Consider the following 24,377-nt stretch of genomic DNA (forward strand, 5'->3'; position numbering starts at 1 on the left):
ACGGAGTGGAGAGAGCATTAGCACACGTATACGTAACGACACCGAACGCTAGAGACCGCAAGAAACCATGGCATCAGAGGCACCACGACTTCGACAACCGTGAGACGGGACTACAACCAAACGTGCATCACTCTCACTATCTGCAATTGCATCAGCTGTTTCTATTGGAAATTTCCTCTTCCCTGTACCACTCGCGGGAACACTGCCAACTCCGTGAAAGCTCGCCAGAGACCGCGGTCACGTGTCCATCGGGGGACCGCAATCCCGCAGAAGCCGAGACACGGCATCACAGCGATGCGATAGTTGGCGCCATCTCACCTCTCGCGCCATTCGGTCTCGCACGGCTCATTTGGTTTACACTTTACGTGGAGAAAGCCGGTCGGTAGTTGATCATTACACCGGGAACTCCCCCCTGGGCTGACCTGACATACACGACCGCCGAGGGATCGGCTCGGATTGGAGAAATCTCGGGTCTTCTCTGGTGTGAGGATTGATAGTGCTGTTTGACAATGTTTTCAATCCACGATCCGCGTCTCCAATCGCCCCACAATGTGGTTCGAAGACAGGCGTGAGCACATTGTTTGTGAGTAATGGAAAAGATGATCAGTTCGAAAGCCAAACGTGAAACGAGTATGGCTTACTAAGGCGAGGCAATGACCCTCCGGCCTTCACTTTTCATCAGCCTGTATTATACCGGAAATGACATTTATCCTTCTTTCTCCCCCCCCCCCCCCTCTGTCTCGTGCAAACAGTTTCGGAGAATCGGCATCCTGCGCCCCATCACGGCGGCGGATATACCTATACGATAGGCAGGCTAGGCGGGTAACATCCATCCCCATCCAGTATTCCTCAGAGCACCGCTTGTCGTTTGGTCAGAGCCGGCACACCGTCTGAGACGTCAGCGATGACGTGTGTTTGTACCAATTGCACTTGATACATACAACCCTTCGATGCAGCTTTTACATATGTACCGCGACCAGTTGAATTACTAGAGTGAAACAGGAAACTTAGGGCAAGTTCAAGCACGCCATTGCCGACCACAGGGCGAATACTGGCGCCGAGAACACTGGTTTGTTTGGAGTTCGACGCGTGAGACATCGGGCCTCACACGTCAGAGAAACTCTTCCAAGGAAAAAAACGAATGTAACAGAGCAAAGCGAGATAAATGGATACATGTCGTGATGCCATAGAACATGCAGACAGTTGCAGTGACTATGTCTAGCTGTCAGTAGTGACGTTTACCAAATGGACCAACCTAGCACAACACAAAGTAAAAGAGAAAAAAAAGACCACAACATGCGTGTCGTACCAATCATATGCGCTGCTTCGGAGGAGCGTTGACTAATCTCTTCTCTTATTTTTACGACAAAAAAAAAAACAGAACATGGCAAATATATTGTAACAAAAAGACACGTTCAATTTAGACATTCATGCCTGGCACGACGAGATCGAAATTCTCAACTTCCCGCTTCTGATAGCGGCATTACTGATGCAATGTAAAATCAATCCCGCACCCCGCCTCAACCACAACGCACTGATGAACTGACCAATGCTCTGATGATAATGAATAATGATGCTTGAACGATTAGAGAATGGACTCGCTTCACCTAATACTACATGACTGCAACGGGAGACCTCACAAAATCTCCTCCTCCACCTCACGTTTTACCCTGATGCGAGGCGACCTACGTGTATCAACAGGCGTCAGGACCAGCCTCGGTAGCCCAAGCTTCACGCCGATGGGCGGAGGTGGCGTCACCTGCCGCTCCCTCCCCGAAAACGACAGCGGATCGCCCTGCGAGCTAGCTCCCGACGACCGTGGCGACATCTGCAGATCGGGTCCCACATCGGGCGTCGGCTTTACGTCCTCTGGTGACGGTGGCTCGGGATCCAGCTCAACTTCCAACATCGTGCCCGCATCCAGCTCAGGTCTGAGGTCGTCGGGTGGCTGCGGCGACGTCTCCATTTCATCTTCCGATAGCATTAGCGGACTCATTTCCAGCAGCGGTTTGACGTCTCTCGGTGACGGCTGTTCCACCCCCGTTTCGCCCGACTGCGGTGGGAGTGAGCTCAGGGAGGGCAGAGGCATGTCCCAGGCGAACTGCAGGAAGTGGTAGCCTTTGTCCCCGCAGAATTTCCTCAGCAGAGCGGCGCGGCCGAGGTCGTGCTCCGACCACTGGTCGGGCTCGCGGTTGTGGCGCACCATGTCCCACTGAGCCGGGGTGAAGAGCCGTCGCAGCCGGCGCCGCTCGGCGTACGCGTCCAGCCGGGCCAGGCCGGCGCTGCGTTGAGCGCGCCGCAGCTCCAGCGCCGACTGCAGCGCCACCCGGTACAGCTCCCAGTGGCGGCGCTGGAGCTGGCGCAGCGCGGCCGGACTCGTCCCCTCTGAGAACAGCGCGGGGTCATCCACATCAGGCAGCGGCGGAGGCGACGGCGGCATCGGATAGCGCGCGTCCACGTCCGGATGGGGGTTGGAGGCGGCGGCTGCCTGCGTGTTTAGACTCTCGCGCACGTGGTGCAGCGCCTTCTCCTCTTCGGAGAGCTTGAGTCGCAACTTTTTCACCTCGGCGGAGAGCGCCTTTCGTTGCTGGTCATCTAGCTCCACGCCAGAGGAGAGGTTCGCCCGACGCTCATCAGCGCTGCCGCCGTCCGACGGCTCTGGCGCCGAGGGAAGCTGTCCGTTAGCGAGGCCTACTACCAGCTGTGGCGTCTTCTGGACGGTGTTAACCCCCTGCGTGTATACAACTTGGCTCCGGGGAGTAAATCGCTTTACAACCACTCGCCTGGGGGCGCCAATATCCGATGCCGTCGCACCGCCGCGGTAACGCACCACGACCGTGCGAGCACCTGGCTGGAGCTGACTGACAGGCACAGAGCCGGGCGCTGGCATATAACGGGACACCGGTCGAGGGGCCAGTTGAGGTAGAGGCTTCTGCTCACGAGCAGCCAGATGCGTCCCGGACCGGTACACCACTATGCGGCGAGTCGGCGGAGCGGACTGCGCCGGCGGCGAGGGGCGCAGCTCACAGTTGGAACCGCTGGACACCCGCACAGAGCTGGGGTCCCGTACAGGAGACCCGGTGTCCGAACCGCCCTCCGGACCGTTCAGCGTCACAGTGTCGGCCTGCGAGCTGGTCTCCGGGTCCCCATGCACCACCTGCACACACGGAAACACCGTCACCATCGAGTCGTCCTCCGGTTCACTCAGAGTCACCTCATCTGCCCCGGCACTGTCTGACTCTGATTGTTCTGAATGTCTGTCCGGGTCATCTAATTTCAGGCGCTTAGCATCCCGCGCAGCGTTCACGTTCATGCCTCCGCTGACGCTCTCATCGGCACTATCTTGCGTGTCCCTGAAAGCCTTCTGCGCGCCGCGATGCAGACGTTTGAGACACCTCTTCGCCGCCGATCTGGCCTGGCGCTGGCGACCCGGCGCCGCTACGTCAGGGCTGCTGTGGTTGCCTCCGTCACCATCATCGTTTCTGCTACGGTTAGCCGCGATCGCTTTGCGCGCCATCGCCAACTGTTCATCAAAGCGACGCTTGCGCGGCCGACCGACAGGTCGACCACGGCCGCGCGGCACACCACGACCCAGGGCGCTCGGCGGGTCGGTCGGGTCAGGTCGGCCGACAGCTCCGTCGGGGCTGCTGCGGCCGCCTCCGGCACTGTCATCGTCCCTGTTTCGGTTAGTCGCGTCCGCGTCGGCCGCTCTGCGCATCATAAACCCCCATTCTGGTCCGAAGCGCTTGCGCGGCCGACCGCGGGGTCGACCACGACCGCGCGGCACGCCTCGGCCGACGGCGCCCGGCGGGTCGCTCGGCGGGTCGGCCAGCGGGTCGGCCGGCGGGTCGCTCGGTGGATCGACAGAAGCCTCGCGTCGCTCCCTGCGAGGGGGAGGGGGCGGGCGCCGTTTGCGGGGCCGGCCAACGCGACCACGGCTGCGAGGGACCTCCTGTCGTTCGGCGCTCGGCAGGTCGGCCGGCTGATCGGGAGTGGCTTCGCGCTGCCTCCGGGGAGGGAACGGGCGCCGGTACTTGCGCGGTCGTCCGACCCGAGACCGGCCGCCGCGCGGATCCGCCGGCGGATGGATCGGAGGCGAATCCACCAGCAGCTTCAGGGGCGATTCAACCCGCGGCTCCGGGAGCGAGTCAACCCGCGGCTCCGGGGGCGAAGCCCCTGGCGGCTTCGGTGCGATGCATACTTCCGGTGACCGCTGTGCCAATGGCTTCCCTTGCAGAATGGCCAGCCTCTTGCTGAGCCTCGACGAGGACAAATCGACTGCTGGGTTGTCACTCAGGCCACAGATGGCTATGCTCTGACGAATCTCGTACTCCTGACAACAGAATATGAGAAGATCAATAAGAGATCCAGGAACAGATGAACTATTGACATAGGTAGTTGCTATAGGAAGTATATGTCTATGTATAATGTATATGCTCTCTGAAGTTTTAAATCATTAACCTGATGAAGTGTAACATCATCAGCACATGCTTGCTAATGCTTAAGCACCATACCAGCACATGGAGCACAGGTAACACATGGAGCTGAGCACATCATGCATGGAGCACATTAATGAAAATATACTGAAACGTAATGTATCTGGCTTAAGAGATGAGCTTACTGGAGAAATTAAACCTCTGAGATATCACTAACAGTGATGGTACATTTTAAAGAATGTTTGTCTGCATGTGGCTAGGTTAATCATTTTCAGCTGGAAGCTAGTGCAGCTAAATTCATCTTAAATACCTATCTATATTTAAGACAAAACATGCATGAAGAATGGCCACTAGCTGAATTGGTATTGTCAGCTTCCCTGAGGTATCAGGAGGGCTTGCTCCTAATTTACCACTGACTCCTAAATGTACTTACCAGCATTGCCTCTTGGACAAGCCGGGCACGTTCAGCAGGATCCATGACGGCACACAAAGGAAGGTGACAGACTCACAGTGTGCTCTTGCTGGACAGTGCCTTTACTCCTTGCCAGTGACACCTCCAAAATGTTAAATCAGTGGGTGGTGGTCACAAAACTGAGAAAAGAGTAAATGGCATTAGTAAGGAGATACCAGGTACATTGGTAACTTATACATACTGTGTGTGGTGGCTCTAAGGACTCTGGTGATTTCCTCCTTTTGCACCATCTAAAAACTGAAGAAATTCACAACACAAAACATGTGTAGATAGAAAACATCCTTCTAAGGTTGAAAAGTGAGACAATGTATTGAAACTTAAAATACTTTTTGCACAAAATATTTATAGGTTTAGACCAACCACACGTTGGGTCAGGTTAACTTATGTTACATCAGCCATCAGGTAAGGTTAGGTCAGGTTAATTATGATTTGCTATTTCTGATGTAGTGTACCCTATTTTGAATTTTCCTAGCATTAAATAATCATATGAACAGTTTTTGGTAGTAGGAAATCAATCATCACAGTTCACACTTTTTTGCATTAAGGAGACATGCTATAACCAGAGAATGGAGATGTTTCTTTCTAACTAAACCAGACCAAACCAAACCAAATCAAAACAAACCTAACCTGGCCCAACCTACAACCCAACCTACAACTTACATGAGCATCTCAATTTCTGGGTATAGCACCCCTCCTTGGTTCAGGACAGGTTGCAAAAACAAGTGCAACACCTGCTTAATTAGGTACTACCCAATTTTCTACATTGATATGTGGTTTGTACTTAGTGACAATATGGTGTGGTTTTTATTCAATTTAGAGCTTAGGGTGCAAAAGGGGGATTTCACCAAGACTCCAATTAAAAACACCAAAAACACAGCCTTGCTTTTTGTAGTTACTTTGTGCATATACAGCAAGGCTTTATATGCACAGTGCATATAAAGCAAGGCCACTTATAGGCAGTAGAAACGATATTAAGTGTAATTTAACATAACTAACATGTCAACCTAACAACTTTATCATTACCACTATCAAGGTATATAAAAACACTACCACTATCATTTACAGCCTTGCATTTACACAGGTTATATGGCCTTGTTACACAGTATATAGGGCCTTAATTTACACAACGAAGTGGCGCCAAAATGATGTGCGCTAGAATTGAATAAAATGTTAATTTAGTTTTGTTTACTATCCTATTATGATTTTGCATGAGAAATGACGTCAACAAACCAGACTTGTTTTGTCATACTTCTGCCATAAACAACAAAACTCTTAAATATTGCACTACGAATATATTCAAATATGATTTTTTAATTAACAAATTCATTATAATTTTGGGCTTCTTATTGATCTATTACTTTTTCACTTACACTAGAGGTAACTTCCTTCAAAATATTGACGTCATCAAAATACAGAACTTTTGTTTTCGGCTGTTCCTTGAAATGCCTTCCCATGAAATTTTTGGCACGGGGCTTGGCACGAGGTGTTGTCAGTGGAGACCTAAGGGGGCGGCGGCATTTTACTTTCGGGTGCCGGAGGAAGAGGATAGGCCCGATAGGCCGTTCTTGGAGGAAAGAGGGTTTTGTGTTTACACGCTTGGGCGCAGAGCGCGCAAACTCCGCGAATCCTGGAGTCTTCTGGGCCTTCTCAGTCTCCTCGCACCTTGACCTGTTACATAAGCAGGCTCTTCCGTTCTGGCACGGCTCGTCTGAGTGCCGGGGTAGCTGGCTGCCTTATTCTTGCATATCTTTTAGCTGGTGATAGTGAACCAAAAGATTTAAACATGAATCTTTCAAAACTTGCTGCTACACAGCTGAAGAGTGTGGCCACAGGGGAGGTTAGTAAGCTTTTATGATTTACAGTTCCTTGTGTAATTGCCTTGTGGTGTTGTGTGGGGTTCTGGGATACCTGAGCGCGCCTATGGGCGACTGGCGCGCCTCTGGTGGACGGGTCGGACATCAGCTGACCTACGGGTCAGCGCGGCGGCGGAGCATCAGTACTACAGTGACCGGTGAGTGGGGCGGACCGTCACACTGGTGGCAGCGATAGTCGCGATGGATGGACATGGGGACAGCCGTGTGGTGTGGGGTGAAGGGGAGGAACTTGATACGTTCATGCGGAAAGTGAAGGCGTACCGGCTGCAAGTGGGAGATGAGAAAAAGGCGATCGGTAAGGCGTTGCTGGGCCTGGGCTCGAGGATCGGCATCATGGACTCGCTGACGGAAGACGACACCAGCTCGGTGGCGTCGCTGGAGGCTGCTCTACGGCGAGAGTTTGGAGCTTCCACCAGGTCGTATCAGACTGCGTTCGGGACCCGCGCCAGACTTCCCGGCGAGACTTACGGTATGTTTCTGGCTGCGTTGCAGTCTCTGTTCGTGAACGCCTTTCCTGATACCAAGGCGGACACTTCTGTCGCCAAGGCTCTGATAAAATCTCGGTTTCTCGACGGTATCAATGCGACTGTGTCTGCTCAGCTGCGGCTACTATGCCCCGACCTGGATGTCGAGAACCTTCCAGCCCGTGCAAAACAGATTGACGAGGCGATGGCGGGCGCAGACGGCAAACCCAAACCTGCCTGTGCTGTGGGGATCATAGGGAACTCTGCTGGCAGTCTGGAGCCGGCGGGTCAGACTGTGTGTGAGCCAGACAGTATCACAAAGTTGAGAACGGAGGTCGCTGAACTGTCCCGTTCCGTTCTGGCAATTCGTGATGTCATAACAGGAGCTGCTGGCGGGTGCAGCAGCCCGGGGGAGGAGCATGTTGCGCGTATTTTTCCATCCCGCGGGCCGGTCGGTCGCGGCCGGGTGGGCGCCGCATGGCGGCGGGGCGGGGCTGCAGGCGCCCCGGGGCCGCGAGCGGGTCGTGGCAGCATGACCCCAGCACGTGACTCGGCGGCCGGCGCCGGCCCGCCGGGTGGGCAGGGACGGAGCCAGGAGCCACATTGGGGGCACGCTGATCCTGGTATGGAGCATGGAGCGATGAGCCGCGTCGTCTGCTGGACTTGTGGAGAAGCTGGGCATATTCAGCGGTTTTGCACACGCGCACCTCTGGCGCGCGGCCGGGGACGGGCCAGCCCGGTCATGTGCTGGCGCTGTCGTGAGTTTGGACATACGCAGCACGACTGTCCGCTGTCTTTAAACTGAAGGCGGCTGGTCCCTCTCTGCTGAGTGCGGGCCAGCCGGGAAATCAATCGCTGCATGTGGGCGGGACAGTAGACAAGATTCCCTGTTCCTGGCTGGTAGACACAGGGGCGGCGGTCACGTGCATTTCAGCCTCGCTACCTGGGATAAATGGTTTGAAAATGAGCCCGACTGCTCGGAAACCGATTGGCGCTAATGGACTGCCTTTAAATTGTATTGGTGCCATCACAGCGAACGTTGGCATTGGCCCGACGCAAGTAAGCCACGTGCCAATTATTGTCGTGAAAGAATTATCCGCGCCTGCAATTCTTGGTATGGACGTTCTCCGCCGATTTCCTAGTTTTTCGGTCGACCTTAACGCACAGTTGTTGCACCTCGGTGGTCACCGTATGCAGTTGGAGGCCAGACACTGCGGTGTCCCTACGCAGCCAGTCTCGGTTCGTTTGCTGCAAGACTGCGTCGTGGAGCCTCACTCTGAGCGAGTCGTGTATGTAGGCGCGGACGATTTTGGCCGTCTTCCCAGGGAGGTACTATTCGATCCTGATCCTGCGAAAGCTACTCGTCACGGGGTAGCATCAGTCCCCTGTTTCGTTCGGTCCGACACGGGGAATAGGATGCCTATTCTGATTCACAATCCTGGCGCAGAATCTGTCAAAATATATGGGAACTCCGTCATGGGCCAGGTTACGGCTGCAAGTGTGGAGGAAGACGCGGAAAGGGACAAGCTCCTGCGTACGGGTCCGGCAGAAGTGGATATTTCGGAAGCGGATATTGGGGATGCTGACCGGAAGAAGTTGCAGAGTCTTTTGAATGAATTCAGAGATGTATTCGCGAATAACGAGGATGAGTTGGGCCGCACACACATGGCAACGTTCAAAATCACCACTACTGACGGGCCGCCGGTGGCGGTGCGCCCGCGCCGGACGCCGTACCACTTACGGGATGAAGTCAGGCGGCAAGTTGCGTCGATGGAGGCACGGGGCATCATTCGGCCGTCTGTTTCGCCGTGGTCAGCGCCAATCCTGATGGTTAGGAAAGCTGACAACTCATATAGGTTTGCGATTGATTATAGAGGTCTGAATGAAAGGACAGTTGAAGAGGTTACGTACCTGCCGACGGTGAAGGAATGCCTGGACAGTTTGTCCGGTTCGACCTTGTTCTCGACGCTCGACCTTAATTCTGCTTACTGGCAGGTACCCGTTGCGCAAGAAGATCGGCATAAAACAGCGTTTTGTACAGAAGATTCAAAATGGGAATTTCTGGTGATGCCTTATGGAGCCAAGGGTGCGCCGAGCTGTTTTACCCGCCTCATGTCCGTCGTGCTGAGGGGCCTTCTCGGTAACGGTGTTACAGCATACATGGATGATGTCGTCGTGGGAGGAAGGACGGTAACCGAACACCTCACTCTGCTACGAGCAGTGCTTGAGAGATTGCGGAAAGCAGGTCTAACTGTGAAGAGTAGAAAAGTGGTGGCTTGCCGTCGCCGCATACGCGTTCTCGGTCACGTTGTTTCTGGCTCTGCAGTACAGCCAGATCCGGAGCGTGTAGAGGCAATCAAGGGCTGGCCAAGTCCAACAACGACAAAACAGGTGCGGCAGTTTTTGGGGATGTGCACCTATTACAATGACTTTGTTCCACAACTGCAACTCCTGGCGGCGCCTCTCCACCAGCTCTCCGGAAAGTCTCGTTTTTATTGGGATGAAGGCAAAGAACTCGCGTTCCAACGGATGAAGCAGGCCCTCTGTGAAGCTACAGCGTTGCAGCTACCAGACCTACAACGGGACTTCGAGGTGAGCACTGATGCAAGTGATACTGGATTAGGGTGTATTCTTTCTCAACGAGATGATGCTGGAGTTGAAAGGCCAATCTGCTTTGCGTCCAAATCGTTTACTGATTGTGAAAGAAATTGGCACATCAGGGATAAGGAGGTCTTCGCTTTGATTTTTGCTGTTCGCAAGTTTCGTCATTATCTTCTTGGGAGGCCGTTTCGCTGGTACACCGATCACTTTGGTTTACAGTGGTTAAAGAACACCAAAGATCCACGAGGCAGGTACGCTAGGTGGATTGAAGAGCTAGAAGAGTTTCAGTTTTCCATTCATTTCCGGAAGGCGGAGGAAAATGCGCCGGCTGACGCGCTGTCTCGGGCTCAAGTGTGTACCACTGCTGAGCTACCGGTTCCCGGTCATGAGCCAGTCGATACTTGCCCAGAGGCGGATGTGCCGTCCCTCGAAGAGCTGCGCAGAGCTCAGCAACAAGATGAGCGGCTCGGCGCCCTGAGCAGCGAACTACGTCTCCGCAGGAGGGACGGACAGATGTCTACACAGTGGCGTGCTGCTGGTTACGAGCCAGTGTTTGACCCGGGTAATGGGTTAGTGTTGGCCAGGAAAGGAAGAAAGCAGTTCGTGATGATTCCTCAGGATCTCATTCCACGGATACTGGAGCTCAAGCATGACAAACTTGGGCACTTCGGTTCAAAGAAAACGAGGCAGAAGGTGATCCAAGCAGGATACATGTGGCAGGGGATGTCGGCTGATGTCAGGAACTACTGTCGTAGCTGTGAGGTGTGCGCCCGATCAAATGACCCACCTCGGCGATTCAGGGCACCACTACAGCTCACTACGCAGGCTACCTCGCCATGGCAACACGTAGCTGTAGATCTCATGGGTCCGTTTGGGCGCTGTCCGACACAGCGTGGTAACCGATTCGTCCTGGTCGTGCTGGACTTGCTTACCAAGAGTGTGGAGCTGGCAGCACTCCCGTGTAAGTCCGCTGAAGCTGTTTCTCAAGCGCTGGTGGAAGTACTTGTGTATCGCCATGGCATTCCAGAGTCATTGCTGACTGACAGAGGGCTAGAATTTGAGAACAGTCACTTCAAGCTTCTGGCCTCGACGTTAGGAATCGACAAGAAAAGAATCAGCAGCTTCCACCCCCAGGCGAATGGGGCGGTAGAGAGAGTCAATCAGACTATCGGGTCCTTATTGCGGAAACGTTCTCAAGAGCGTGCCGTAGACTGGGATACTCAGCTCAATATCGTTCGTTTCCAGTACATGAGTTCACCTCACTCCACAACGGGCAGATCCCCATTCTACCTCCAATATGGACGTGAACCACGCACTCCGGAGCTCATTAGATTGGAGAACAACACGGCTGGTCGTACCACAGAGGCAAGCTGGGCGAAGAATCTCGTGAGAGACCTCAACAGCGCTCATGAGGAAGTAGTTGCCAGGGAGCAACAAATGAAAGAAGCGAGAGTAAGAAAAAGCCGGGGGTCTGGGAATGCTGTCCAATATCAGGTTGGTGACCGTGTATTCATGAAAATTCCACCCAAACCGGGAACTCCTGCAAAGCTTCAGGCCCGTTGGAGTGGTCCATTCATCGTGGTTCAATGTCGCCAGGGTAATACTTACTGGATCAAGCGAGAGGACAACTTCAGGCAACGTTTTCTGAGGCATCATGACCAACTTAAGCCGGTAGAGCCACGGAAAGAGCACCTACAGGCTTCCGATCGCGCCGCAGATGGGGCAAAACTGCAAGGCCGTCGACCTTCACCGGCTGAGGGTCAGTCACAAGGGAAGAGTCAGCACCCAGGTCCAGCAACTGCCCAAAGGGAGCTGATATTCGAATCGGAAGAAGAGGTCGTTGACGATGCTGAAGGTGAAGATGATTGGGAAGATGACAGCGAAGAGGGAGAGCCGGTTCCCCACCCAGCGGATGTACCAGCTCGGGAACTGCGGCGGAGTGCAAGGGAGCGAAAGCCGCCGGACCGGCTGGGGGAGTGGACAGTATAACCTAGCAGACAGATGTGGGGAGTGGGGGGCTGAAGTGGGGGAGGAGTAGTGTGGTGTTGTGTGGGGTTCTGGGATACCTGAGCGCGCCTATGGGCGACTGGCGCGCCTCTGGTGGACGGGTCGGACATCAGCTGACCTACGGGTCAGCGCGGCGGCGGAGCATCAGTACTACAGTGACCGGTGAGTGGGGCGGACCGTCACAGCCTGATTTGAGTTTGTTAGTGTTACAGCAAAAGTGCACGATAAAGGTAGCATTAACATACTATGTTTTGGTAGCCTGAGTTTTTCAATTGATTTTTGATGTTGAAAATACTCAATTGCACTGAACACTGACTAGTGAGTGGTGACTAGGTAATTACTCGTGTACGAATATAATTTTTTCTGACACTGAATTAGCCACTAGGTACCAAGGTATGATTTGTATAGTACCTATCTGGGGCTGGGTACTCTAAATCAAGAGAATGTTTTACACCATCCCTCTTGGATTGTTGTCTAATTGATCACATCTCTGTATGAACTGCTGTAGGTTCAGGCATCAACACCCCTTCCCTTCACCCCCCTCCCTTTGCTGCAGACAGTGACACTGGGCTCACTGTGGGCTGACCAGCCCACTGTGGTGACCTTCCTGCGCCGCTTTGGATGAGTGTTCTGTCGGCTGGGGGCCAAGGACCTGAGTGCCTTGCACCCCCAGCTCAAGGAGAACGGCGTCCGCCTGGTGGGCGTCGGTCTCGAGGAGCTCGGTGTGGAGGAGTTTGTTGAAGGACAGTATTTCTTAGGAGGTAAGTCGGACCTCAGCAGAAGGGGGACTGGAACTGTTTGAGAATTGGGTTTGGGGTGGATGGTTTCACTAGGGTAAAGGGTACTGGAAGAAGCAGAATGTAGCCTTGGATGTTTGCTGAGGGATGGTATATTGGTCTCAGGATGTTTGGCTGGATGGGGAGGGAGACAGGGAGGGTGGGATGGTCCCGGTTTACAGATCTAAAGTTATTTGGTATGAGGGAATTGGAGCCAGGGAAGCCCAACTGAAAGCAAACGTTTTGAGTCTGAAATAGTAATTTTCAGAGCTCCTTGGTTGGTCGCTATCAAAAGCGTTGTTCTATCGGCTATTTTCAGACCTCTTCATTGACCTGAAACAGGAGAGCTACAAGGAGATGAATATGAAGCGCCACAGCTACTTCAGCATCTGGCCCAGCGTGTTCGGGAAGAAGGGACGCGACGCCACCAGCCGGGTAAGAGCTGCTGGTGACGTCAAAGTAGTAACGTCCGTATTGGCGCATGACAAGTAGTTTGGATATTGGACGTGTTCACTGTCGCATGACTCGCACTTTTGTTCGCGCGCTACGTAATTGGCACGTGCTGTAGTACGACTGTCACCGGGGATATCGGTGACTGTGACATGGGGATATCGGTTGCGAATCTTTGATGAAAACCTTTTTCCATCGGGTTTTTACAGTTGTATGCGATGTAACTGCTCGAGCCGTAATATTATCCGCCATGCCGTCCTGACCGGTCGCCGGCGGTCTCTCGCCGGCAGGCCAAGACGATGTCGATCTCCGGAAACCTGAAGGGCGACGGCTTCCTGATGGGCGGCACGATCGTAGTCAACAAGGGCGGCACCGAGACGCTGCTGCAGTTCAAACAGGACGGCCCGGCCGACCACGTCGAGAACAGTGCCATTCTCAAGGTCAGTTGCGTGGTGACATCGGATGATCTGTGAAATGAGCAGTGTGGGGCACGAAAGGTATTATTCGTGGCTTGTGAATGGTCATAACTAAGGGTACGGAAAGGTGCGATGTTAGATCAACCTGTTGAACACGAACGGAAATTTGCATTTGTTTTGTGTGTAAGTAGTCATTTTTTACGGTAAGTGCGAACCTCAAACCATCCTGTTGGCCTACGGGACCATCCTGTTGACCATCCTGTTGTCTGTTTCATCCCTGCGGCACCGCCTGTCCACGCTTGTGTCCGTGTTGGGAGCGTGGCCGGGCGGCCGCCGGTCGGTCTCCCGACCCCTCGGGGGCACGCGCCGGCTCCGTGGCCTGGCGTCATGACTGACCAGCCGGCCGGACGGTGGGTGCTGAGCAATCGCCCCGCCCCGCCAGACCCCGCGGGCAGTGGAGGACGGCGCGTTACAGGGTGGTGGCTCGGTTACAGGTGCTGGGAATCGACTGAGGAGCTGAGCGTCGCGGGCCCCCGTGGTATTCTTATGTAAGCCCCAGCGGCCAGCAGTGAACGCCAGAAAACTTGTATTGATTGCTGGTGCGCTTTCTGAAATGCTCTGCTGACGCTACGCTACTGCAAAAGTATGCCAGATGTGTTAACATTGATGCCAGGCTTGCGGGATGATTTGATTATGCGTTTCTTACGAATGGCTGTGGCCTATCATTATCGCTCACCAGTCAATGCGTTCTGACGCTTCGCCACGTGCGCTGTATGGTTCGATCGTAGCTAGGCCTGATAACGGTATCACACCGTATTACACAATCTTCGGTGTTGTGGTACGAAACTGAACGTCGTACGTGAAGCAGAAGACGCCCAAAGTGTACACAAATTTGCTACATTTTACGTAACTTTTCCATGTGTGGATTACTCATCGGGCTGATCACGCCGCGGCAGATAGTCGAAACTGCGGGCGCTTTTCGCCAGTCACGGCAGCTTTCGCTGACGACCGTGTCCAAAGTCCAGTCTGGTCCCGGCTGCCAACAGTATTGAGCCAGCGCTGTTTGAGCTGGCGTCCACTACTCTGGAGCGTTCGATAGAATCAATAACAGACCGTGTTTGTGAATTCCGCGCAATCACTAGCCATTTCTCCCGGCAACAGTAATGTTTGAGGGCTGGGAGGGTAAAATGAACAGCGTTCTTTCCTAAAAGCTGTCAGAGTGGAATGACCTAAGTAATACTTTTTCTCGTCAGTCGCGCTTGAAAGTTCTTGGTCTTTTCTCTTTATTTTTATTTTTCACTGCCATCAGCGGCATACGAATGTTCCTTTATATTTACCCATAGACTTTGCCCCTACGCTAATCCCGCCTTGCGCTCGACCACACCCCACCCACGTGGCAGCAGTCGTTCTGTCTGTGGAGGTGCCCGTTCCCTGTCCGCGGCAAACAGAGAATAGAGATATTATCGGGCGGCGCAATCAGCTGCTCGGACTGGCTTTAGTGACGTTAGTCCGATAACACACTGGCTGCCGGGGCTGGCTGGGATCATTGGGGAGGGGAGGGAGAAAAGTGACAGATTTGTGTGGGGTAGAGTCTGTTGACAGGAGGGAGCGACATCATTTCAGGTATAGGCTTTGATGAAGTGTGGCAAATACGTTACCCCGTTCGTTATTTTTACTGTATTCGATTCAGTCCCCAAATATGCATTACCATTCGATCCCTCATCATCTCTGCCCAACTCGTCACAACACCAAAATCACCATCTTTTTCCTTTCTGACCCGCGTGCAAATATCATGCACTGTTTTCACCCAGGCGCTTTTACTACATGAAGTGAGCTCTTTCTTTGGTTCTTGTATCGCGTGACTATGTTACGCCTTGCCCGTATTATACGTTTTTGTTTTCAGTTTCCAAAACTTCATGGCCTGAGACAATAAAAAATATTTCAGCGCTCGTCTTCTGAAGGCCGAACGCCAAATGTCTCTGGGTCCCGCCATCGTCGCATAGCAAGGAGTAGCAAGCTACTGCAATTTGCGAACTTTTGTAGTGCTAGAAGAGATAATACTGAGTAGGGTTTCGTCATCAACTCTGTTGTTTGATTCCTCCAGTCTCCTACAGCCTCTGACTCCGGTTCTAACATCCGTTCTGTTTGCGTCAGGCTCTGGGCATCTCCGGCGGAGACGCGGCGTCGCCACCGCCGGCCGCCGACGGCGACAAGCCCAAGGTGACCTGCACGGAGGACGTGTGCACGCGCTCCTAGACTGCCGACAGAGCCGGGAGGTGAGGGGGTGGGGCGCGCGGGCCGGACGGCCGGCCGTCGGCTCCGACGATCGGGCGAATGACGACGCCGACGCAAAGTCCCAGCGGACCGGTCGGTGTCTGAGGTGTGTCTGATCGGAGGGTCACCGGCGGGCGTCTGTCCCGCTCCGCTGCCCCACTTCGCCCCTGCCGTGCATCGGACAGTCTAAAGGGATGTCTGAAGATTCCTGGTCTTTATAATGTTATCCGTATCTCGTCTATGGTTTGCCGACGGGTTGGTTCGACTCGTTCGGCCGCTGGTGAAGTCTCGAAGTCTCCATCGCTGCCTCTGGGAACGCCGCACGGCGCTTTCTATCGAACGAACGACACCGGCGCTGACTCGCCAGAACTGTGTGTGATGTTCTGTGATGTACTCGTGTCCACTGCGGCTCTCTCGCTCTCTCCGCGCGTCCCTCCACTGCTCTGCTCTCTCGCTCGCCGCCCTCCCGGCTTGCTGTCTGTGTGAGATGCGGCAGGGTGGCTTCAAGCGCCACAGACCGGCGCCACGCAAGCGCAGCTAACTGAATTCCACCCCTTCGGGTGCGCAGAAAACTGATATAATCACGTGCACCTTATCAACTGAGTGATAGAGACCAAACACATGTATGCCTTCGCTTTGCCCAGTTGAGTTCGCTTGACTGGGAATGGAGATAAACGTCGAATATTTTGTTATTGTTTAATGATGCGTCAATACAAGTGGGACTGCTTTGGCATGTGTGACTGGAAATCCTTCCTTCGATTTGCCTCCTGTTTGGGACGATGCTGTAGCCAGTGCCAGACATGGTAGCTGTCGCTGTTTTTCCTGTCAATGTTTAGGTAAATTTTGATGATTCGCCGAACACTGGGTGCAGGACTGAGACGAGGGCCTCACTCCTGGACATCATCGGCCGAATGCCGGCCCGTTTTGCCAAGTCATTCGGTCGCCATATTAGGGCTGATGCGGAGTTTGTGGTGATCCCTTTGTTGGCGTCTGTTTGTGGCTTTGCTGAGTCAATGCATTCGTAGATGGAGTTTGTACCTACAATATGGCCACGACCAGTCACATGGCTAGCTCATGCTCTTACGCGAATGTGGTGCAACTTTCTTCGAATTGGTCCCGCCAAATGCGATGGGCCCTTTATTCTGTATTTACTGGCTTCATTTTAGGGTTAAAAGTATTTGACCTTCGTTATAAAGAAAGGCTAAGTCGTAAATTTCTTATGCAAAGTGGACACAGCGACTGTAGGGACATAGTTAACTTCTTCAAAAAGCATCAACAACGTCTAAATAACACATTTGCGACCATACGAGTATTACAGAGTTCGGTCACCTACCCCTCATCTGAAAAAGTGAAGCAACTAATAAGGACACCAGCCTTCCAAATATGGCAATTAGGATTTAGGGACTCTCTAGGCCTAAGTGGCTTTACCGATGCGTCTTTTTAGCGATGAGCGAGCGAATGCAACTGTAGTTTACCGTGAAAATGGACCCAAGGTTGTGGCATTCGGCAGTGGTCAGTGGTAGCAGGTCTCGTACCCGGCCTCGCTGGTGTCCCCCCTTGTAATGCTCGACCGCCAGTCGCCACAGCTTCATTGTCAGTGGGTCCCCTCACTCGGCTTTCCCCACAAGCCCACTGTATGTGTATATGGAGACGTAGTTGCTACAGACTTGTTTTTGTTTTATTGGGCTAGGCCCCTTCGGTCTGACAAGACCATTTCAGAGCCCGTGAAGGATGATAGGAATTAGGGGGAGGCATTGGTCTGGGCAGGCACCCTGGTGAGTAGCAGGGGCTGAGCCCGTCCAAGAGGACAGGCCGACCAGCCCCCAAAGCACTCACCGCACCAGGCTACGGGCGTGCTCTTACGGGCATTGACTCGTAGGATAAAGGTACCCGTCCAGTCCGGAACAGGGAGCTGAGGTGTGGTGGAGGATTTGAATATCCTGAGGATAGAAACGACGGACGGTGTGTGCTCCAGACTATTTATTTATTTGTGTTGGGGGCAATGTGTGTGTGCTCCAGACCGGGCCCATGGCCTTATGCCTATACCACCGGGCCCTCGCTGGTGTCTCCCTCTGTTTGGCACACTGCACAGTGGGGATTTTTCCGATCTTGCGCCTATTAATTCAAAAAATCTTTTTTGGATTTTTTTTGTGTCAGTAGGGCTAAGAAATGTCTGAATTTTTCATATATGGCATTGTTTTATCTGTATGTCCACAGCAAAACTAGAAAAAAAAAATGCGCCCAAAGTTCACACTCATGCGTGATTACTCAATGGGCTCAGCAAGGCCCGAAAGTATAGCTCAATGTCATTGTCCTGTCCTGTTGGTTTTAATCTTGCGAGGTCTTAAAGTTGCATATCATCTGAAAGGCACCTTTATTAGGAATGGAATGGCAAACAGAAAGTATGCCACAACCTTACTAAGGTCACAAAAATGCCCTTTACAAAAAAAAACTTACAGATACCATATTGAAGGAATGGTATTCTAAATAAATGTAGGAAATCAACAATGTTCTCCACACTTTTCCACTCCGAAATATATCCTATCGAATTCGCCACTTTCTCCTGCACAAGACAACGCCTAGTTTGGCTGCCGAAACTTGCCTGAACACGGAATATTCACATTATAGTATCTTAACACCCCACTCGAGGAGCGCTAGGGCAAACAGCATGTTCCGGACATAGGCGAATAATTTTACTTCGTGATTTATATGATGCAGATTTTCTGAGACACATTCATTAGGAATAGGATGACAAGCGTAAATTATACATACCGTAACCTTATTAACCATCGCACTTGTGGGGAGGGGAGGGGGAAGGGGTCGGATAAAACCCCATGGTTTTCCGCAAATTACTCGCGCAAAAAGCAGGCCGATCGCGCCGAAACTTTCGGTGCCTTCGAGATCATCAATTTTACATCTAACCTAAAAATTTAATGACTCTGACCCAACTGACCTTTGACCTGTGGCATATTTCTCGAGACTATGTTTGGCCGGAATCGCGATTCGGCGTATGCCAGCTCACATTATCCGCGGTTTCCAGTCTTTTTTGTGGTTTTATACGTTCAAATATGTGAAATGTTGGTGCTATGCATAATGGTGGGTGTCAAGGTCACGTGAAGGTCAAGTCAAGGTCATTGACCTTTTGATGACCTTGGTCCACTTTTTCGAGTTTTACTTGTTTCTTGGGTAGTTTTTGGTGCTGATTTCGATTTTAGCAGCCATTTGAATATTTACGAAGTAGTTCTGGTGCCTTCGTTCCATGTTACGAAGCTATCAGTAGTAGGTGACACTTCTATGGATGGCCGGCAGGACGCCTAAGAGTTGATCTAACCTGACCTGACCCGACCTGGCCTAAATGCATAAAGACATCGTCTGTGATCAAAACTAACATGAAATTCGTGATCAGCACCCCAAAATACCCCGTAACACCCTAACTTTGCGAAGTTTCAAGAGGTCTCGATTTCCCAACTTTAGTTGGGTCATTAAACTGACTTGGAAAGGCAGCTTATGACCTTGGACTTTGAAATTTTGGATATATTCGGCCTCATTTCGTCATAGGCAGCACGCTTGACTTTTCCGCGAAGCTCTAGCTTGATCAGGGGCCAAACGGCTGAGCGGGGGTCCAATTGAACCCCCTATACTATGTTGATTATGCACATTTACAGGTAAAATTCTCACCAGGACACACCAGCCAACATCTGTGCACAATCTGGCTACAATTCTACCTATGGTTTGCCCTCTACGAATAAATACGTGCTAGATCGGAAAAATCCCCACTGTGCACTGCTGTGCCGGCTGAACATGGCCACTGGCCAGTGGCTCCCCCTACTCCGCACGAGCTCAACAGTCGCCTTTGTTACTCAAGACCTGGCTCACAGTCTGGCTACATCCAGCGCCACCTACTTTTCTTTCCACAGTGATGGAGTCGGGTTTTGACCGGTTTTGCAGGACTGAATAGACTCAACATGTACTCATAGACATTTGAGATATTAATCACGAATCCGGTTGAAATAGTGGATTTCTCTTTTCCGCACTACCTTGCTGAGCATTGCTGATTGTATCCATTTCGGTAGGTACCTATGTGATTTGAATATTGTGGTATTGTGGTAGTATCAATATAATGGAAAAGTTGAGGTGCGGCAGAGCGCACATGCATTGTTCTATCATGTGTGCGTACACTTCCGCGTAAATAGACGCACTGGGCTTCAATGGCGCCGTAGGAAAGCGTACGGCTTGGATGGGTTTGCGTTAGTTAACGTTTTTCTCCACAGACGTCGCCAGCATAGCTACCGGCCAGCCGACCGTTCATGCGCTATGCACTACGGCCTTGCCATGCACTTATATAACAGCGCCGTTTTGATCACGCGCGTGTAACCTTGTTGAGACACGGATGGATCGTCGAGTTCATTTTGGAGGCTGCGTCTGGTAAATGTAAATTGTTGGGTTTCAACTTTCAGGCGTCAACCGGTCACATCAGTTTAGGGTCATGCCGTGGGTTAGACCTTTCGAGGGTTAGTCCGGTAATTTGAAGGTGGTGGCATGAGTGTACCCTCGGTTAACTTTTGTCTTTTAAATGCGAGCACCGTAACTAAGTAGGTAAATGAAGAGTATTCGTGCGTAATGTTGTTAAATTGCATTTATTAACACTTTGGGGTTGGCTGGTCAGAGTCATAATCATGTCCGTCATGGCTGATTACTGTTAACCCGCGCCCGGCTGGGGGTCCTGGATTTCCACGCCCTGCTGGGGGGGGGGGGTGTTTGAACACCCCCCCTTCTAACTCGGATCCTGGGCCACGTAGCGATACGCGGAAGGCGGCGTTCGAAAGAGCGTCAAAAATAATGAGGAAATTACTTCGCTCAATTTTTTGGTCAGGTCAAAGGTCAGGTCACCAGAGGTCATTGAAGGCAAAATTTCGCCGATTTCCAGGTCGAATATCGACAATTTCCAAGAAGCCAACGCATAACTCGGGAACCAATAGAGCTACAGCGCCGCGGAAAAGCGCATTCGATAGCCCTATTAACGCCCTTTCTGAGGAATTCTCTCAGATTTGACCTAACGTCAACGGTTTTGCCTGCAGGGGGCAAAAACTGCAAAAATAGCCGATTTTTTCGGAAACAGTTTTTCTGCAATAACTTTTGACCCAAGCCTTGTATGAGCTTACTTTTACCAGCATCGTGTTCCTCTCGTCAAGACGCATCGAATGAACTATAATTTGACCTTGAAAGGTCAACTTGAAAATTTGACCTCAGGTCAGGTCAGGTCATGACCTGACCGGAAAGGGTCATGTTGCATATCAGTCGATCTGTATCGTCGAGCTGAACACATCTAAGGCGTTTTCATCGCTCTAGCATGCCTCTATCAAAAGTTATTTGCGAAAAACTGTTAGATACCATTCGTGACCTAAGATGACCTCAGGGCATAAATAGGGGTCACGGACACCATTTTCATGTTCAGTGTGTCTAAACCACTTGTAATTCAGTGTTTGGGAGTGTTTATAATGTCTTTCGTCCAAAAGAGGCGCATTTCAATTTTCTCCCATTGACTTATAATGGGGAGGTCGCAAAATTGACCTGACCTTAGGTCATCGATATCAAAATTCTGAGATATACATTTTGTACATGCTATTGCTCTTAGCAATCGCTGAAAGTTTCAAAGTGATCGGTCACTTGGTGTAGCTATGACATACATTGAAACTTTTTATGAGGTGAGGTCACTTCAAGTGACCTGGTGACCTGACCTTGAATGACCTTGGTCTGAAATTTTCACAACATATGTAGAATTGATGTATGATAAGGTGTACCAAAAACGGCGGCGCTCCGCGCCGCCGTTTTTGAGATATTTGCGAAAAACCACAAGGGGGGTGTTCAAACACCCCCCAGCAGGGCGCGGGTTAAACCAATTGCTTTGTTTTCCACATATTGCCTGCTGTAGAAATGCTCGCTCAGGCCATCAGGTGTGGTCGTTTTCTCACTTTACAGAGTGTCCGGAAATTATTGCCCGTTGTTTATTAAGCTAAAATCTCACCGTTCGCTTACAGAACTGTTGGAAATTTGCTGAGGCCGTGCCTCAGGCTATCCACAGCTATCCGTTAGTCACATGACTTTCCCCGGTCACCTGACTTTGACACTTGCGAGGCGCCAGGGGCCAGTGTTTGGTAGTGCGTCACTCGCACCTGAAGGTGGTGTCTACTGGGGAAAGAACACTCCTTGGCAAAGCGTCATACATATCGCGCTGAAATTATGGTAAATGCAGAATAAGTCACGGCGATTGCAGACTTGTTGCTCGTCTTTCCGCTTTTACTGTGGCCTGCGTGTGATATGGAGGCAGCTTGCAGGCAAGATTGTTTTGGCTTATATGCTTCTCACTATCTTTGGCTTCTCGCCAAGCCTTCATATGTTCGATGTCCAGACGCTCTGGAGCCCAATTCTGAATTCAGCATACTCTGCAGCGTGAAGTAACTCAATGCTGGTGTAAAAGGGTGCTGGTTCGGATCCATGAAATCGAACGGTTTGCTGCTGCTGTTCCGCCACAACGATGGCTTATTTGTTATGTTCTCTGAATATTTCAACAGTCAATGACCTCCGGTATTTATCCGCATATGAGTTCATTCGTAAGTTGATCAGGACGCGGATAGCCTTGTACGTTGTTGCCTATCAATTACGATTTCTGCGAACTTCATATAGCGTATTTGTTTATTTGAAGAGCTTATATGTGCAGATGGATGCATATATTCTGCATCAGACGCATTGATCAGATTCAGAATGCTTGGCATGCAATGCGAAACGATGTCCAGGATCAAGGTTAACCAGCCAAGGTCATCTAACAGCAACAATGACAGTTAACATCTAACAGTTACAGCAAGAATGATAGATATCTGAACAAAAGTTTGTCATTTCCTTGTTTCATGAGCGGAGCACGTCGTATACACGGACACACTGTGCGCAATGCATGTAGCAACATCCGGGACTACAATACTATACTTATATACGGGCTTATATATTCTGAAGTGCTCTGGGGCCTACATTAACACGCGCCGTGCAGTGATGGTCTGAGTTTTCCGTTTCGTGCTAGGGCGTTTTCACGCTTTCTCCCCCCTCCCCCCCGTCTTAAACTCGGCTCCTGGGCCAAGTATAGCGACACGCGGTAAGCGGCATTGGAAAGAGCGTCAAAAATAATGAAGGAAACACTTAACGAACTACGATAGACTACGATAGTCCTTTAAACCCGCGCCCCGCTGGGGGGGGGAGGGCAGAATCTGCCCCCTCCCGTTTTTCGCCAATAACTTCTAAATGCGTTACGCCAGCGACGTCAAACTTTCAGTACCTTATCATACATCAATTTGACACGTTCCCTGAAAATTTGAGCGAAATCCGTCGGAATTTTTTTGAGAAAATGACGTTTTAGTGACGTCATGTTTGCCATTTTCGCCTCAAAAACGGCAAAATTTCAAACGACGCTATCATCTTACTTTTAAAGGAATCAAGACGTAACAAAAAAGGTTATGCGTGATTTTACTTTGTCTTGCGAATGGCTATTTCGGTTTTAAAATTTTGGATTTTTGGCCATTTTTCAAAAAATTGAAAATAGTTATAAAATCCAAAATTTTTACTATCGAAAAAAACGGAATATGTGTCAGAGAAGTGGTCTATGTGCACCTACATACCATTTTTTAGAAAAATCGGTTCAAAAATGTGGGAGTTATTCAAAATTTTATGACCTCACGACACACAAATTTTTTGAAAATGAATTTTTTGGAAGTTCTAGACCTCGTACGGTAACAAAAATAGCACCATTCGATTCGCCGTGAAAAACTGCATCAGCTAGACACCTTTTTAGACCTTAACAACCAACTTCAAAATTTGACCTCACTTGACCTGACCTTGACCTGACCTCGACCTGAAATTTATCCAGATGTAATCCATATCACTTATTGAGTGTGCCTATTGAATTCTATGAATAACATGATCCATAAAACATGTGTCGCACATGCCCTTTTCCATATTTTATTTTTGGTGACCTGACCTGACCTGACCTTGACCTTGACCTTTGAATGATATTTTATGCAACGAATATTGTCTTGGGGTATTTATGCAACGAATATTGTCTTGGGGTAGCCTAAGAACACGTTTTCGTCAATCAGTCTCCGTCCATTCTTCGGCAACTACGGTGCAAGGCCGATACTGTAGAAACTTGCATTTTGCACCCTTAACCTGACCTTGACCTGACCTCTGACCTACTTAAGCAAAAAAAAATGGTCTCTTAAGATCCGCCTTGTTGAGAGCTTTCGATTGCCGTTTTCCACGTCTTTCTACGACCATCGGTCCGGAAGTTAGACAGGGGGGCAGATCTGCCCCCCCCCCCCGCCAGCAGGGCGCTATGGCTGAATAGCCCAGCGGGGCGCGGGTTAACGCTCTTTCTGTGGTCTGTCCTCAGATTTGACTTTAGGTCAACGGCTTAGCCTCCAGAGGGCAAAAACTCTAAAATAGCCGTTTTACGAACATGTTTTACTGTAGTAACTTTTGACTCAAGAGAGTGGCACGACATTCCTTTTGCCAGCATCGTGTTCCTCTGGGCGAGACGCGTCGAATGAATTATAATTTGACCTT

At 51.1% G+C, this 24,377-nt stretch overlaps 2 protein-coding genes across 7 annotated transcripts; one reads left to right on the plus strand and one right to left on the minus strand.

Moving 5' to 3' along the window:
- Positions 1–1,378: 1,378 nt before the first annotated feature.
- On the minus strand, positions 1,379–6,085 carry LOC122388105 (nascent polypeptide-associated complex subunit alpha, muscle-specific form-like). 6 transcript variants are annotated; one of them, XM_043378903.1, is made up of 3 exons: positions 5,932–6,085; positions 4,870–5,027; positions 1,379–4,333 (listed from the first exon to the last, which is right to left on the minus strand). In XM_043378903.1, exons 2-3 carry the CDS (start codon positions 4,912–4,914, stop codon positions 1,637–1,639), a joined length of 2,742 nt encoding a protein of 913 aa, XP_043234838.1. In that variant the 5' UTR covers positions 4,915–5,027; positions 5,932–6,085; the 3' UTR covers positions 1,379–1,636. The 6 variants fall into 6 exon arrangements, with proteins under 6 accessions (XP_043234838.1, XP_043234834.1, XP_043234836.1 ...); XM_043378899.1 differs by having other exon boundaries at positions 6,032–6,076; XM_043378901.1 differs by having other exon boundaries at positions 6,008–6,068.
- A 267-nt stretch (positions 6,086–6,352) lies between these two features.
- LOC122388106 (prostamide/prostaglandin F synthase-like) lies at positions 6,353–16,498 on the plus strand. The gene is made up of 5 exons (XM_043378904.1): positions 6,353–6,745; positions 12,411–12,615; positions 12,950–13,065; positions 13,371–13,520; positions 15,651–16,498. The coding sequence occupies exons 3-5, from the start codon at positions 12,988–12,990 to the stop codon at positions 15,750–15,752; spliced, it is 330 nt and encodes a 109-aa protein (XP_043234839.1). The 5' UTR covers positions 6,353–6,745; positions 12,411–12,615; positions 12,950–12,987; the 3' UTR covers positions 15,753–16,498.
- The last annotated feature ends 7,879 nt before the right edge of the window (positions 16,499–24,377 follow it).

The sequence above is a fragment of the Amphibalanus amphitrite genome, unplaced genomic scaffold (genome assembly GCF_019059575.1).
Source record: "Amphibalanus amphitrite isolate SeventyFive unplaced genomic scaffold, NRLGWU_Aamphi_draft 000308F_arrow, whole genome shotgun sequence".
NCBI lineage: Eukaryota > Metazoa > Arthropoda > Thecostraca > Balanomorpha > Balanidae > Amphibalanus > Amphibalanus amphitrite.